Source organism: Argiope bruennichi, chromosome 6, assembly GCF_947563725.1.
Source record: "Argiope bruennichi chromosome 6, qqArgBrue1.1, whole genome shotgun sequence".
NCBI lineage: Eukaryota > Metazoa > Arthropoda > Arachnida > Araneae > Araneidae > Argiope > Argiope bruennichi.
In genome coordinates, this window is record NC_079156.1 from 43,780,500 (window position 1) to 43,795,191 (window position 14,692).

Below are 14,692 nucleotides of genomic sequence, written 5' to 3' on the forward strand. Positions count from 1 at the left end.
TACATCCATGGAATCTTTGGAAAAGGAGTATAGAAAAAGATGGTTTAAACGTGGAGATCCGATGAAATGGCCACAGCGATTACCTGATTTTATACCCTTGGAATTAATTATTATTTCTTTTATGGACTATTTAAAAGAGTTTATTCTTAGAACCTCCATAACAATAAAAACATAGGTAGTTACAATTTTGAAGATTTCTTGTACATTTGTGAACATTAGACTGCTAGATCTTTTTTAATATATCATTCCACTTCCTACAATCATGTCTTAATATACGCAATCCAAGCATTTAACCACTGTAAAAATTATTTTATTCTACCGCGATTGAAAAATATTTTTTCTTTCTTTGATTCTGATATTTCCATAGCAGAGAATATACCTATTCTGCTATGTTATTCTTGGTTGTCAAATCTTTAAATGTAGGAGAGAAGGAAGAAGGACTTATCCTAAAAGGTGAGATTTCAGGCATAATGTCCTATATGCTTTTTTAAGGAACTGAATCCAAACTGTTTACTGTAGATCATGGATTGTTCTATGGAAAATAACTCAAAAATTAAATAAAGAAAAATAAATAAGAAGTAAAAAAATTGATATTCGGTCGGAACTTAATTGAATTGCCGGAACTGAAATGAACTGTATACAGAACTGAATTGAATTGATTAAATGCAATGCAAATAAACAAAACGGAACTGTGTTGTGCAAAGTGGGGTATTTTAATTTAATTTATACATAATATAATTGTTAGCTGTAAAAGTTGAAAGATCAACAAATCATATAAAAATTCATATAGTTTATTAATAAAATACATCATGCCTCCAAAAAAGCAACTAAAAGCGAAAACTGAGAAACAGACTGAAAAAGACAAGAATTTGTAAGAATAAATATGTGTTTCATATTCTAAAAAAATTTGAAAGCTCTAGTTTTTATCAAATGTGCAGAAAATTAATATGTTGCTATAAATTTATTAATTTTCATTTTTGGCTTTTCATTACTTTTTGTTATATGCATGTTATGTCTTCTTAATTTTTCCAAGCATTTCATATTTTCACGGACTTTATTTATTTATTTATTTATTTGTGTGTGTGTGTGTGTGCAAAAAAAAAAATTCTGTAGAATGAATTTTTATCAAAATGTTAGTATAATAATTTCAAGCTCCATAATAATTTATGTATGAATCTGCTGCCATTCATTCTAAAAATTAAATTCTCTAATAGGATGAACGTGTTACTGATGTAAATTGGGGATTTTTCTAACTTTTTCAGATTGTCAATGAAGGAAAAAGTAATGAAAATAAAACGAGATGTTCTACAGACTGTTGAGCTAATGCTTGAAGAAAATGTATCAAAAAGCTGGTTTTTAGAAAATGTGAGTTCAAAATCTGGAATAATATTAATAATTTTGGATGTTTTTTTAACCTCTTAACATAATATTTTATCATAATAATTTTCAATTCTTTTATAATCTATAACAAATAGGCTATTAGGTATTAAGTTTATTGATGAAGTTAATTAATAAATTATTTTTAAGCATGTTATAAAGCATGCTATGTTAAATGTAAAAATATGTATTTGTGAATGTCTTTTGGAAATATGCTTATCTAATGCTGAATTTAACTAGCTAAAAATTGACTATTATTGAACGGTTCTAATAAGAACTAATTGCAATTGAATATTGATTATATTTTTAAATTGATTATATAATAAGTTAGTTGTAAATGATATTTTCTAGAATAAATTTGTAGTTTTTCATGTTTTTAAAAAAAATTTTAACTCATCCTTTTTTTCCCAGTATTTTTTATTAATTTCATTTGAAATTGTATTTATAGTAAATGCATTTATTTAAAAAAAATCATAGTTTCTCTTGCCAGTTAGGTATATATATATGTGTGTATGTGCGTGTTATGGTCAATATGAATAATCGATTATTATTAATACTAACCAGTCATTATTAATAATGAAGAAAACCAGTTAGTATTAATAATAGCTGATTGTTCACAGTGGTTGTAATATACATATATATTCATTGTAAATTCAATGGTTAAATTACATTTTTGTCATTTTCTCACATATTATATTTTAACGAAGAAAAAAAATCAGAAAATATATAATTACTTTTAAGTATATACTTTTTAATGGAAATCTATTAGAATATAAATAAATATATTTGGTTAGAAATAATTTATTCAATAATATAATATCTAAATATTTCTTTAATATATGTCATTTATTTATAATTTTTAGTGTTCAAAATTGTGCAAACAAGATTATACAGATGTGATCCAAGAAAGAAGTATTGAACATGTTTGTGGTTATCCTTTATGTGATAATCCTATTGTGACAGTAAGTTATAATGCATAATAATTGCATGATAAAAATTAATTTTTAATAGTATTAACATAAATAATATATATATATAAATTATGCATTATTGTATTATTATTTCAAATTAGGAAATCTGGTTGAATCCTAGTTTAGTATGCCTCCAATTTTATCACCTATATGGTAACCCAAGGAAGTGATCTTCTAGCAATCTTAATGCTAATTTGTTTATTAATTTTTATGCTTGTTGAATTGTACATAAACTGCTATATTTTATGAAAGATGTTAAATTTAAAATAATCAACAAATAAATATCAATTAAAGAGTTTAATTAAATTGTGTATTATAATTATAAATTTTTATGACCAATAAAACATTGTAATGTTATTTTTAATTGAAGGCAAACAAAAGATATTTATTTTTTGCAGTTTTTATTAAATGTGTTTTAATTAAAATTGCCTGTTTACAAATTTTATTGGAACTTAAAGTGAAAAATAATCACTTATTTACTGATTTAAAGAATTGAATTAAAATTATCAGCATTAACTTTTCGAAATTGTTTGCACGATTAATGTAAGTTGTATAAGTAAACATATTTTAGCCGTTGTATGGCTGAATAGATGAAATAAGCTTTTGAAATTTTAATTTCGATTTATTTCACTATGGGAGGCATTCCATGTACAAGAAGTGACGATAAAACTGTTGTCCATTTACATTGCATTGCAAGGACAAAATTGGCCGAAATTTTCCCTTTCAGTGATTTTACTATGAGATCCCAATAGGGATGTCCTGGACACATGTATTTTTAGCAAAAAGAATGTTGTAAGCATTAGGCATTTTTATCTCTTCAATCGGAACATGAAAAAATGCTGAGATGAGCCGTTTTATAAAGCATGTGTAGAATTAATTAAATAAAAAGTGGGAATTGGATCAAGAAATAAGAGAACATTTTAGAATGAAATTAGCATAAGCTAAACTAAGATAAAAATTAGGAAGTTTTAAACCAGATTTTTAAATATTATTTCACACCCCCCATATACATGACAATGAAGTTGGGAAAGGGGTTTGAAATTTTGTATGGATTGAAATTTTGTTTGATTGCTTTCAAGTGCATTTATCCAGTGTGTAGTGATAATATGAAGCTGATTGGTTTAAAAGAAAGAATCAATGGAAAAGTCTGATATTACTGAAAGAAAGGAGAGAATCCACATGACATTAAAAGATCTGTAAGGAAGGGCACATGGCTTGATAGAAGTCGTTTGTATTTGGGTGTAATTTTATGTTATATATTCTATTATCTCTGGCTAAACCAAATGGGACATAAGAGTATTATTAATTATGTGAATGTTGTAAAATAAACGATGACTGATTGGCTGAATTTTTGCAGATTTTGAATGTGAACAGAACTGATTGGATTATTTTTGCAAAATTGTGTAAACAAGATTATGCTGGTGTGATCCAAGAAAGAAGTATTGAACATGTTTGTGGTTGTCCTTTATGTGATAATTATAATGTGACAGTAAGTTATAATATGAAGATGCGAGGTTATATGTGAGGATGCTTGTTTTACATTTGATGGGAAAATTGATGGAATGGAAAAGGTAATTGAAATTAATGGTAGTAAGTTTGGAAAGAGAAAATAGAGTAGAGTGAAGTAAGTAGAAGGTCAATATATGTTTGAAGGCTTAATAAGGTATTCAAATGACTGTTTTTTAGAAGTGGTGAATGAAAGGAATGCTGATGTGTTACACAAAATTATTAAAAGAAGAATTCTTCTGAGTACCACTATAATTACCGACTGCTGGTTATCTTATAACTGCCTCCCTCATGATGGTTATAAGCATTTGACGGTCAACCATATTCTGACATTTAAAAACCTTAGTACAGAAATTCATACAAATTCCATCATGGGAACTTGGAGTGCAATTGAACAAGCCATGTAGCCAGAGAATTCGATGGTTGCATGGTAGAATATGTATGCCAAAGGAAAAATAATGTCTGTATTCTTGAAAAAGTTTGCTGTTTCTCCAAGGGAATAACCAAAGCATTCTCTCTCAAGATGAGCAATTAATTGAATCAAGTAAGTGCATTAATTCCTTAAAATTTCTTATGAAAAACATCAGCAAAGCTACTAGGAAACAACATTCTTTTTTTTTTTTTTTTTCTTATGACGTTTTACTGTTCCTATTATCCTTAGGCTCTTAATGTTCAATGTGATGTCGAGGCTTCTTGTTTCCAGCTCCCACTGCCAACAAAGCTGTAGAATGTTTGTTTGTTTTTAATAAGAAATTCTACTTAATGCGTCTTTTCAGATGTCAAAACATTTCATTCTGAAAATTTATTTTCTAAATAACAGACCAGCACAGTCAGTTTGCAAAAGTTTTTTTTTATTATTATTTTGGAATTATAAGGATAATCAGCAATAGTGACACATTAAGGTTCGAAAAGAAGACTTCTTATATAAAACAACACGGATCAGTGTTGTTTTATATAGGAAGTGTTCTTTATAAAATAATATAAGAAGTCTTTATCAGTAAAGATCATAATTTTAATGCAGAAAATGGGTAACTGTAACATTTTGCAGAATTGTTTATCTGATCTGCCATCTTGATTGGTGATTTGGCATTGTAGACATAATGGGCGAGGCAAGAGACACACTAAACTAAGATTTAACCTAAAATTTATTTCTATAAGACTTTACTTTATTGCTTTTTTTATTATTGGTTTCATTGTAACAAGAAAATTTTTATTGTACCTGGTGTTTTTTAAACTTTTTTTACTTTTATATAATTTTTCTGAGACTTATATAGCTCTTCAAACCGTAAAAACTAATAACAGTAATTGGATTGGTATAAAATTGATTACAACTAAAGAATAGTAGTCTTATACTACCAAACATGTGATTTTTTAAATGTTACTTTATTTTGGCATCTAAGCATTAAGAAAAGTGGCATTTGTTGGCAAAAACTCCACTCAAGTTACCAGTAATTGAGGCATAAAAATTATCTGGCCTAAATTAAATTTAAAATAGATGCATACTTTAAAATTGATATCTCTAAGTAATTTGTGCACTTTTTATATATTTAAATTCATTTCACATCTGTCATATAATAAGTGAAATGAGCAGATGTGAAATGTTTGTTTGGTTAGTAGATTTTTTTTTGTGTGTGTGAATGCACAAGTACATGTACATGTTAATTCAATAATAACAATAAAATTTCTATTTTTCTAAAAATATCAAATTATAATATATTTTATATCTTTTCTTTCTATAACATGATGTATACATCCACACTTTATAGTTTTATCTTCAGTCTAATTTTCTCTTAAAAAGAGAAAAATTAAAAGATGCTTATCACACTGACCCAAGATTTAAAAAAATAAAAATTGTAAATATGAGACATTTATCTAAGTTTTAATACAGTCTGTCAAATGAATTTTATTTTTTATAATTAAATTGAAATACATTATTGAATTAAAGATACTCTATTTACCACTTGTACTTTACTTTTTTTAAAATTTTTCTGATAATTTTCCATTCTGAATTTTAATTCCTTTTCATATTCCAAAAGTTTATGCAAGGATATTTTCTAGCTAATCTTTCTGATTTTTTTAAAATCAATTTCAGTCTATTTATGAAACACTAAATTTCTTAAATGCTATTTTTTTCTTGTCATTTATATCCAATCAAATTTTGTATAATTTTTATGTATATTTGACCAACTTTATACTGTTATTTTACTCTTTAGATTAAGAAGCAATATCACATATCTACCATTACAAACAAAGTGTATGACATAACAGAGAGAAAGGTAAATAATTTATAAAACTATTAGTTTTATGGATATTATTAAATAAAATTAGCAATATTTATACAATATTGCATATTTTTTTAAATAATAAATATACAATTTTAGAAATTATCCGTTTCGATTTCTATTTGAAGTGGCCTTATTAATATTCATTCTGAGACATTACCTTAAAGGAATCTTTTTTCTTATAGCTTGAAAAATTTTATGAAATTAAATATATATATATTTCTAATTTTTGAAAATGTTGATTAAGTGATGTTGAAACAAATTTCCAGAAATTTCACTTATATACTTTAATCAGACACAATTTATTTTATTGCTTTATTAGCCATCTTTACACACTTGGTGGTGTTTTAATACCTAAAATTAATAATTTGATATTGCTAATCTTGCAGTATACATTTTGTGAAAAAACGGCAAATTATATTACATAAAGTCATCGTCAAGTATTTTGGTTGCCATGCAGTTTAATTAACAGAAAATTACTCTAGAATTATGCTCAAATTATGTTATGTTCATTATCCTTTATAATAGCCGATTCAAAATGTTTTGAATCTTTAATGATAAATATGGCATTTTTTAATATTTTTGTACTGTTTAAATATGAACTTAATTGTGTTGTTGTTTTTTTTAATTTAATGATAAATTTATACAAATTGGTTTCTAATTTGTTGTACTTTTTGATATGAATTACTCTTCTAAATTTGTTAAAATGCCAATTTGATTGCAGTTGTCATTTTTTTTTCATGTGTGTGATTTTCTAAAAAGTACAGTAAATGTTTGTAAATATATTCATTTAAGATATGAATCATTTTTAAATATCAGTTAATGAGGTATAAAAACTATTTCTATTTAGAAAATTGCACTTTTGACATATCTCTTACATTTTGTTTTTCTTTTGTAGTGTTTCTGTTGCAATGAATGCTTTAAGGCTTCAAATTTCATTAAAGCTCAGTTGGCCGATTTGCCATTATATATGAGGAAAACTGAAACAGAATTAAAGAAATTTCAGTTGTTGTGTGATTCTGATAACAAGTAAAGTTTAAAATTGCTATATAATATTGAATTGTCTCATAATATTGAAATTAATATTTAAGGTCAGGATTTGTTTGTTTGTTTTTTTAATTTTGCAACAGTAGAAAATTTACTTTTATACAGTAATATTTCCAGAAATTATCATAGAAATCACCAAAATTAATAAAAATTTAATTTACATTTTGATAATTTCAAAAAAAAAATTGCTCTGAGATGCACATTTCTGCTCTCATATATATATATAATACTAAATTTAGTAGCTATATGTTAGATTACCTAGTCTATAGACGCACACATTTATACTTATTATTAGCAGACATGAATTTTTGCACCATTCTGTTCTAATCATGCAGAATATTACTTAAAATTGAGTGCACAATTTTATGCAATATAGCATACATCATAGTAATCGATAAATGAATTTCAGCATCTATTCTATTCTAGTCATATAGAATTATTCAAAATTGAATGAATGGTTTTTTTTCCAGTATAGTGCATTGGACATCTTTTTTATCTATTGATATTAAATTTCCAAATTTATTTTGCTTCTGCATTCCTCTATAACAATGTTCTTAAGTGATTAACATAATTTGTATTATTCTTGAGAACTTGAAATTTTAATAGTTACTTATTTTTTTTAAAAAATATGCTATGAATAAAGAGAAAATAATTTATACCATTATTTAAACATAAATTAAATATAAATCAACATCAAATTTTAATATTATTTGTCATATACAGTAAAAAAATGCACTTGTTTGTTTTGAATGTTGTTAGAAATCTTTACTTTCATGCCTTCTTTTTTTAAAATTAATTTTGAATAATTATTATTTAATAAAACTGTTATTTATTTTATTGTTTTCTTCAAGTAAAATTGTCTTAAAAACATCTTTATTTCAAGTCAAATTTCTAAAATTTGAAATAAACAGTTCAAATTTTTATTTATGATTTTTTAATAAAAAACAGACTTGCATAATTACAGCTATTTCATAAATTAAATAACTAACACTTATATATTTATGAAAAGGTAGGAATTAGTTCTAAAAAACTAATAATCAATTAAATGTAGCTTTAATATTAATAAACAAGAATATATTTCTCTTTTTATTAGCTATTTGTAGAGTAGTTAATTTGGGTTAAGAATTGTCAAATTTGTTGTGTACTTTGTAGGAAGAAAATGTACTTTCTGAGGCAATCTTTTTTTCTTTTTTTTTTTTTTTCCTTTAAATTTACGTGTGTATTTTCATTAATTAAAAAATAACAATTTAATAGCAAATTAGGCTTTTTTTTTGCATTATTTTCCAAGAATATCCTGTCACATTATGATTTTTATTCAATTTTAAAATTCAAGTGTCAAAATAATTATGTGTATTAATTTTTATTAATTAATAAATAATTTTTTTAAGTATTTTCTTCCATAATTTTCATTACCACATTGAAATTGAAATTCTTTTTGTTCTTTCTGCAAATATTCAGTAGTATGGTTTTTAGTTTATTAATTTTTTTTTATATTTAGTTTATTAGTTTTTCATATTTTTTCTCAAAATCATTCATTTTTATTTTCATATTTTATTTCAATCATCTTCCGCAAGGTGTTAACAAAATTCTTTAAGACATTGTATAAGATATCCAAAATTTGACAGATTATGCTTGTGATTCTTCAATACTTTTTTTTTTTTATCAGAAAATATAAATTCAGTTAACATTCTATTAGATGTGCTCCATAATTTGTTTAATTCTTTTAGTTAATTTTGCTAGTTAAATTATACAATTATATGTGTGACATAAAATTCATCTCTTATGAAGAAGATGAATATTTGAATCAACATAATATGTTATCAAGAGCTTTAGTTCCATTTCTTGCGGTGAAACTAAATTGAAAAGTGGAATCAAATATAAGTGAAGAATAATCTATTTGCAATTAGCAGTAGATTTTTTTTGCATGTATTTATTCCTGCTTATTTATTTATTTATTTTCAATAAGATCTCTCTCAATGTGAAATTATTAATTCATAAATATTTGTTTAATCAATTATTAATTGTCCCTTCCTTCCTTTTCCATATTAGGGGTAGTGCAGGAGATGAAGTGGTATTCCGTCGTTCATTAAGCAAGGATGAAGTTGAAAATGCTGTACCTCCAGAAATATTTGATAATAATAATCATTTATCAAACATTCTGCAAAACGAAGTGAAGGGTTGGGAACAGCAGCTTGCAGAATTAAAAATTACTGAGAAGGTGTATGAGTAAGTACTGATGATATTGAATAAAATTATTAAATTTCACTTGTGATATCAAATATATTTAATTTTTTATTAACCTCCACATTGCAATTAAAATGATGCCATTGGTTTAAATATTTACTATTTTATTCAGATATAGTAAAAGAGAATACATATGGGGAACAAGTTGTTAATATATTATTTGATTTATTTAGTTATATTAGTGCAAAGCAACACTTAGGAGTGACCTTGTAATTTTGAACCATGATCAGATAAGGAGGATAACATCCAAGTTAGCACCCTTTCTACAAACTTCTGCACCACACCAATGAGAAGATGTTTGCCCCAATGAATTTTACTAGCACCAGACCCAGTCACACAGCAGTACTGGTGAAATCAAATTTCTGAATCTGGAATCCTCCACCTTTGAAGCCTAATAAACCTTACTACCAGGCTGCTATGACTCTGAACATATTATTTGGATAATAATAATATTTTCATATATCAGGCAATTCGTAAAACCAACTCAATGAAAAGTAATAATACCATCTACTATTAATAATCTTTTGTAGAAGTGCGAGGAGATCAGAAAAATTTATTTACCTAGGATCATATAAAATTGTATTGATATCAAGAGGATTTGGAATTTGTATAAAGGTTGTGAAAAATAATTAATATTATATTCTATTTTTAAGGATCTTTTATAGCAATGAGAGATTGCCAGCAAATGATCAGTCTAAGATAATTTTATACTGATCTGAAATTAGATTGATATCAGTAGGCTTGGCCTACTGTTTAAGAAGGAACAGTAATAAGGCAATATTATTCAATTTTTTAATGCCTCACAAAAAATGAAATATGAAATTGTATTATTATAACATATATATAAATATAGTATGAAATTATTGTATTTGTATGCTTCTAGAATGAATTAATTTAATTTTTTTAAAAATTTAAATAATGACTGGTACATGTTGTGTAATATCTAAATATTATTAATTAAACACTCATCCTTTAGTAGACATTTTAGCATTTTTGTTTTAAGAATGAGATGCTTAATTAACAATAAATCAAATTGCAAAACTTAATTTAACTTAACGCTAAAAGACAGTTTCTTTTATGGGGGGGGGGGGAACGAGCTATAATCAGAAAGCTATGTGAGCACAACATAACGCGATGTAACATTTTACTATCTATGTGTGTATTAATATGTTGAATGCAGTGTAAAATACTTTAAGTTTTGTGATTTTAATCTTTTACTTTCAGAAAAGTAACTCAAAGTATAATTATTCATCTAATATAAGAACTTTTTTATTGCTCCAGAAAATAAATATATATAACAGTTTTTAGCTAATTTCCCCCGAAAAATTTGTCTACATCGTTTTACTCCTCTGTAGGTATTCTTAACAATCAAAATTTAAAAAATAAATAAATAAATAAAAGCATCAAAATGAGGCACCATCTTGCATGGTGCTTGAGGGGAGATATTTAAGTCAAAGGGTTGAAAATTGTTTAAATAACACTAGCATGTTTAATGGTAAAATATTTATTATTATCATTATATCAATTTTTATGGTTATTTTCTAATTATAAACTGTGTATATTCTTTTCAGAAAACCATTTGTTTTTGGCTCCATGAAACAAGAAAAATCTGCTAAAGATGAGAATAATTTATTTTCAGAATCTAGTGAAGAAGATGAGGATGAGGATTTTGAAGATGATCGTACAAAAAACCTGTTTCCTGACTATGTCAATCTTGCTGTTCTGTCAAACAAACACATGCCTATCCCTGAGAAAACTAAGAAAACTGTTGTTATCTCTCCCATAAAACCTGTCAGCTCTCCAGAATCTCCTTCTATTAAAGTATCTATGGAATTAGTTAATAATGTGTTCCAAAATTGGTTTACAGAAGATACCATGAAATATCTTCTTGGAGAAAAGAAGGTTTATTCTATTAAAGCAGATAAGTTATTACAGACTTTGGTTTCTTCTGAGGAGGCACCAAGTTCTAGTAAATTGTCATTAATTAAAAAAGAATATATTGAACTTTGTCTAAAAATTGATAGTCTCAAAGATGATGATGATATTAGTAATTCAGATGAAGAAGATATATTAGATGTTTATTCATCAAAAAGCAAAGAAACTGATCCTGAAGTCTTATGTATTAAAAGTATTCCTGAAATAAAATCTGCACCAAAACCACGACCAAAAAGAAAATCAAAAGGAAAGAAAAAAACAGTGTCATTTAAAGAACAGATTGAAAAGGAAGAAAAAAAGATACCTAAAGCTTTTGAAGATATGATCAAGGCTAGTATTCATATTTCTTTAATAATAATTTTGTTTAACAAAATTCATACTAATAAGAAACTTGCAAAAAAAGCATGCATTGTGATGAAGTTCCTGGATTTCAAGATCAGTCACCCTTTAAGATATTATCATGAAAGTAACAAAATTATACATTTTTTCCCTGAACTTGCAATAAGCATTAACTTTCATATAATTTTAATAACAAAAATTCTATTAAAACAGTTTTAATAGGTGCTTGCTTTTTTTCAACAAATATGGTGATTAGTGGGGTTTTTTTAATAACGATTAATATTTATGAAGTATTCCTAATGCATAAAAAAGATTGTTTTCTGTATATAATATTCAATAGTATTTTATTCAATATTATTTATTGTTAAACTTGTAATATTTAGTTTCATTTGCATTCAGATATTGGAAAATGAAATTTGTTTAATGTTATCAAAAAGATATTTGTACTTCATCAGAACTGGCTTTTTACTTTTTTCACGTTCATTTCAAAAGGCTTATTCAAGTTTAAATACATTTTTTTTTTAAGAAACATTCAAGGATAAAACATTTTTAAGGTATCACAGATGTGATTAAATGCTAAAAACTCTATCCTTTTTGCTTTAAAAGGTTTAGTTTTTCTATCTTGAAAGGGGTAAAATTAAAATAATTGAGGGTACAGAAAGTTAAAACATAGGTTTTGAGGTGAAGTTGACACCCATCTTTTCCACTCACCTTTTTATAATTTTTTTTTTTTTTTTTTGCAAAGCTAAAAGTAATTTCTATCAAATATTTGATGTTTTAATTATTTTTAGAAATTGCTGTAATTTTGAATTTTTTTCTTTTTTTCCTTGTTAATTCCATGAAGAAATTTAAAAAAAAAAATTGAAATAAGTCATTTGAATAAGCCTAATGTGTCTATAAAAGATATAAGTAGAAATATTTTTATTGTTGTTTTTTAAAATTTTGTTGAATCATTCGATTTGATTTATGCTTGATTTTTTTGGTTTGAAAAACAACTTCTTTAAAGTAAAAAGTTTTTTTTTTTCTGGGGGGGGGGTAATGATTAAATACCTATTCAGAAATTTCATCATCTAATTTGCAAAGTTGTAACTGCCTATTAATTTTTATCTGTAATTTTTTTTTTTTTTTAACTAGGATTTTGAAAGTTCAGCAAATAACTGTGGTGCATCTTCAGAAAGCAATGATCCATTGCCAGAGCCTGCATTTCCATTAATTGATTCTGTATCACAGAATGCTCTCAGAAAACAATTAGTAATTTCCAGGTTAAAGACAGTGTAAGTATTTTGGTTTTTGATGGTTACATATTCCTGAAAAAAACTTTTATTTAAAAACTTCAAGATCTACTTTTATAAACTAGATTTTTAAGTTGTAGCTGTCTAATTTTATAATAAATCCTCAATTTTAAATATTTTATCTTTTATGTCATTATTTAGGTACTTTGATATGTTACCTATCATTGGATTACATTATCGTGACATAAGAGATGGTGTCATGAGAATTGCAGAAACATTTAGGTAATGTTTTCAAAAGATAATTATTATCATTTCTAGTAAGCTAGAGAATGCTATCTATATTAGTTTTTAGAATTTTGAATTTAAAATTTCTTTTATACTATTCAGAATTTATTTATCTGTTCTTAACAGGAAATATATTGATCATTTACTTTCTTTATAATATATATTTGTGGTTGAAAAGGTGATTATTTTCTGAAAACTTATGTCAGATAAATTTTAAGTTCTTTACCTGAGATAGATTTAAATAACTGAGAATAATGTATATGTTTATGTTACTGTGAGTATATAGTAAAAAAAAAAAAGTTATATTAGATACAGCAAACTTTTTTGATTTATTAATATTGAACTATATTTTTCCAGAAGTGTTTGAAATTATTATATGAATTAAGGAATCCTGAAAAAAATATGAAAGATTTATTTGTTCCTTTCTTCAATAATGAATTGTTGTTTTTCCATCCTTTAAGAAACTGGAATATATGATTATCACAATACTCTGTATGGTAGTATAAGCATAAAGTTTATGGTTGAAATATTTTTTTGAATTTCCTTTTAGAATTTTTACATTGTTTTAAACAATTTAACTCAGATTAATTAATCAACCTTATAGATAAAACACTTAATGAAATGCATTAAATAATCATTTATGGATAAATTGTATTATTGCGTTAAAAAATTCTCTAAAAATAGATTTTATTAAATAATGTTAATGTCACTATGCTTACCATATTTTTACCTTCAAAATCTTGCATTTTTTGTTGTGTGTGTCCACTTGAAACGTTGTAAAAAATAAATTCAATAATCCAGTATTTATTTTCTTTCTGCAGTCTTACTCCATCAACTGTGTATTATAAAACCAAAGAATGGAAGTGTATCGCATTAGTTCTCTTTAGGATGTAAGTAGAATTTACTACTTTTCCATCCTTAAGAAAAAATCAAATGTTACCACAGAAGAGACAGTTTTTTTTAAACATTATAATTTGTAATCTTAACAATACAGCAACCAAAATTTGTTAATTTCGCTTTTGTAATTATCAAAATTTCAGTCTATGAAAGACTTAGTGATTGAAATGTTTTATTTAGCAATTAATGCTTATATATGATTTTTTTTGTCCTATTTAATATTGCAGATTATCTAGAACTACACTCCAAGACCTTGAACAACAGGAAAATTTCAACTTTTCAAAATTGTGTGAATCTGTTACAAAACAGCTAAATATATCTGTCTCGGAAATAGAAAACCTTGCATCAGATCTTATCAGCCCAGAACAAGTCGAAAGAATACAAGGATCCTATGAAGTTTGAATATATTTCAAAACATTATTATTATCCATTACATCTGTAATAATTATGTAAAATAAACAGTCAGCGCATAATTTTTGAGTGTACGGTAGCAATTTATGAAACTAATTCACTTTCATTCTTGAGGAAGTTTCATTGAGAGTAGTAGAACAGAGCATTAATTTAATATTCAAACCGA

At 25.4% G+C, this 14,692-nt stretch overlaps 1 protein-coding gene across 1 annotated transcript; it reads left to right on the plus strand.

The window, feature by feature from the left end:
• Positions 1-675: 675 nt before the first annotated feature.
• On the plus strand, positions 676-14,588 carry LOC129972979 (putative RNA polymerase II subunit B1 CTD phosphatase RPAP2). The gene is made up of 11 exons (XM_056087313.1): positions 676-871; positions 1,263-1,365; positions 2,241-2,339; positions 6,068-6,130; positions 7,035-7,165; positions 9,233-9,409; positions 10,999-11,692; positions 12,836-12,975; positions 13,135-13,215; positions 14,040-14,108; positions 14,343-14,588. Exons 1-11 carry the CDS (start codon positions 810-812, stop codon positions 14,515-14,517), a joined length of 1,794 nt encoding a protein of 597 aa, XP_055943288.1. The 5' UTR covers positions 676-809; the 3' UTR covers positions 14,518-14,588.
• The last annotated feature ends 104 nt before the right edge of the window (positions 14,589-14,692 follow it).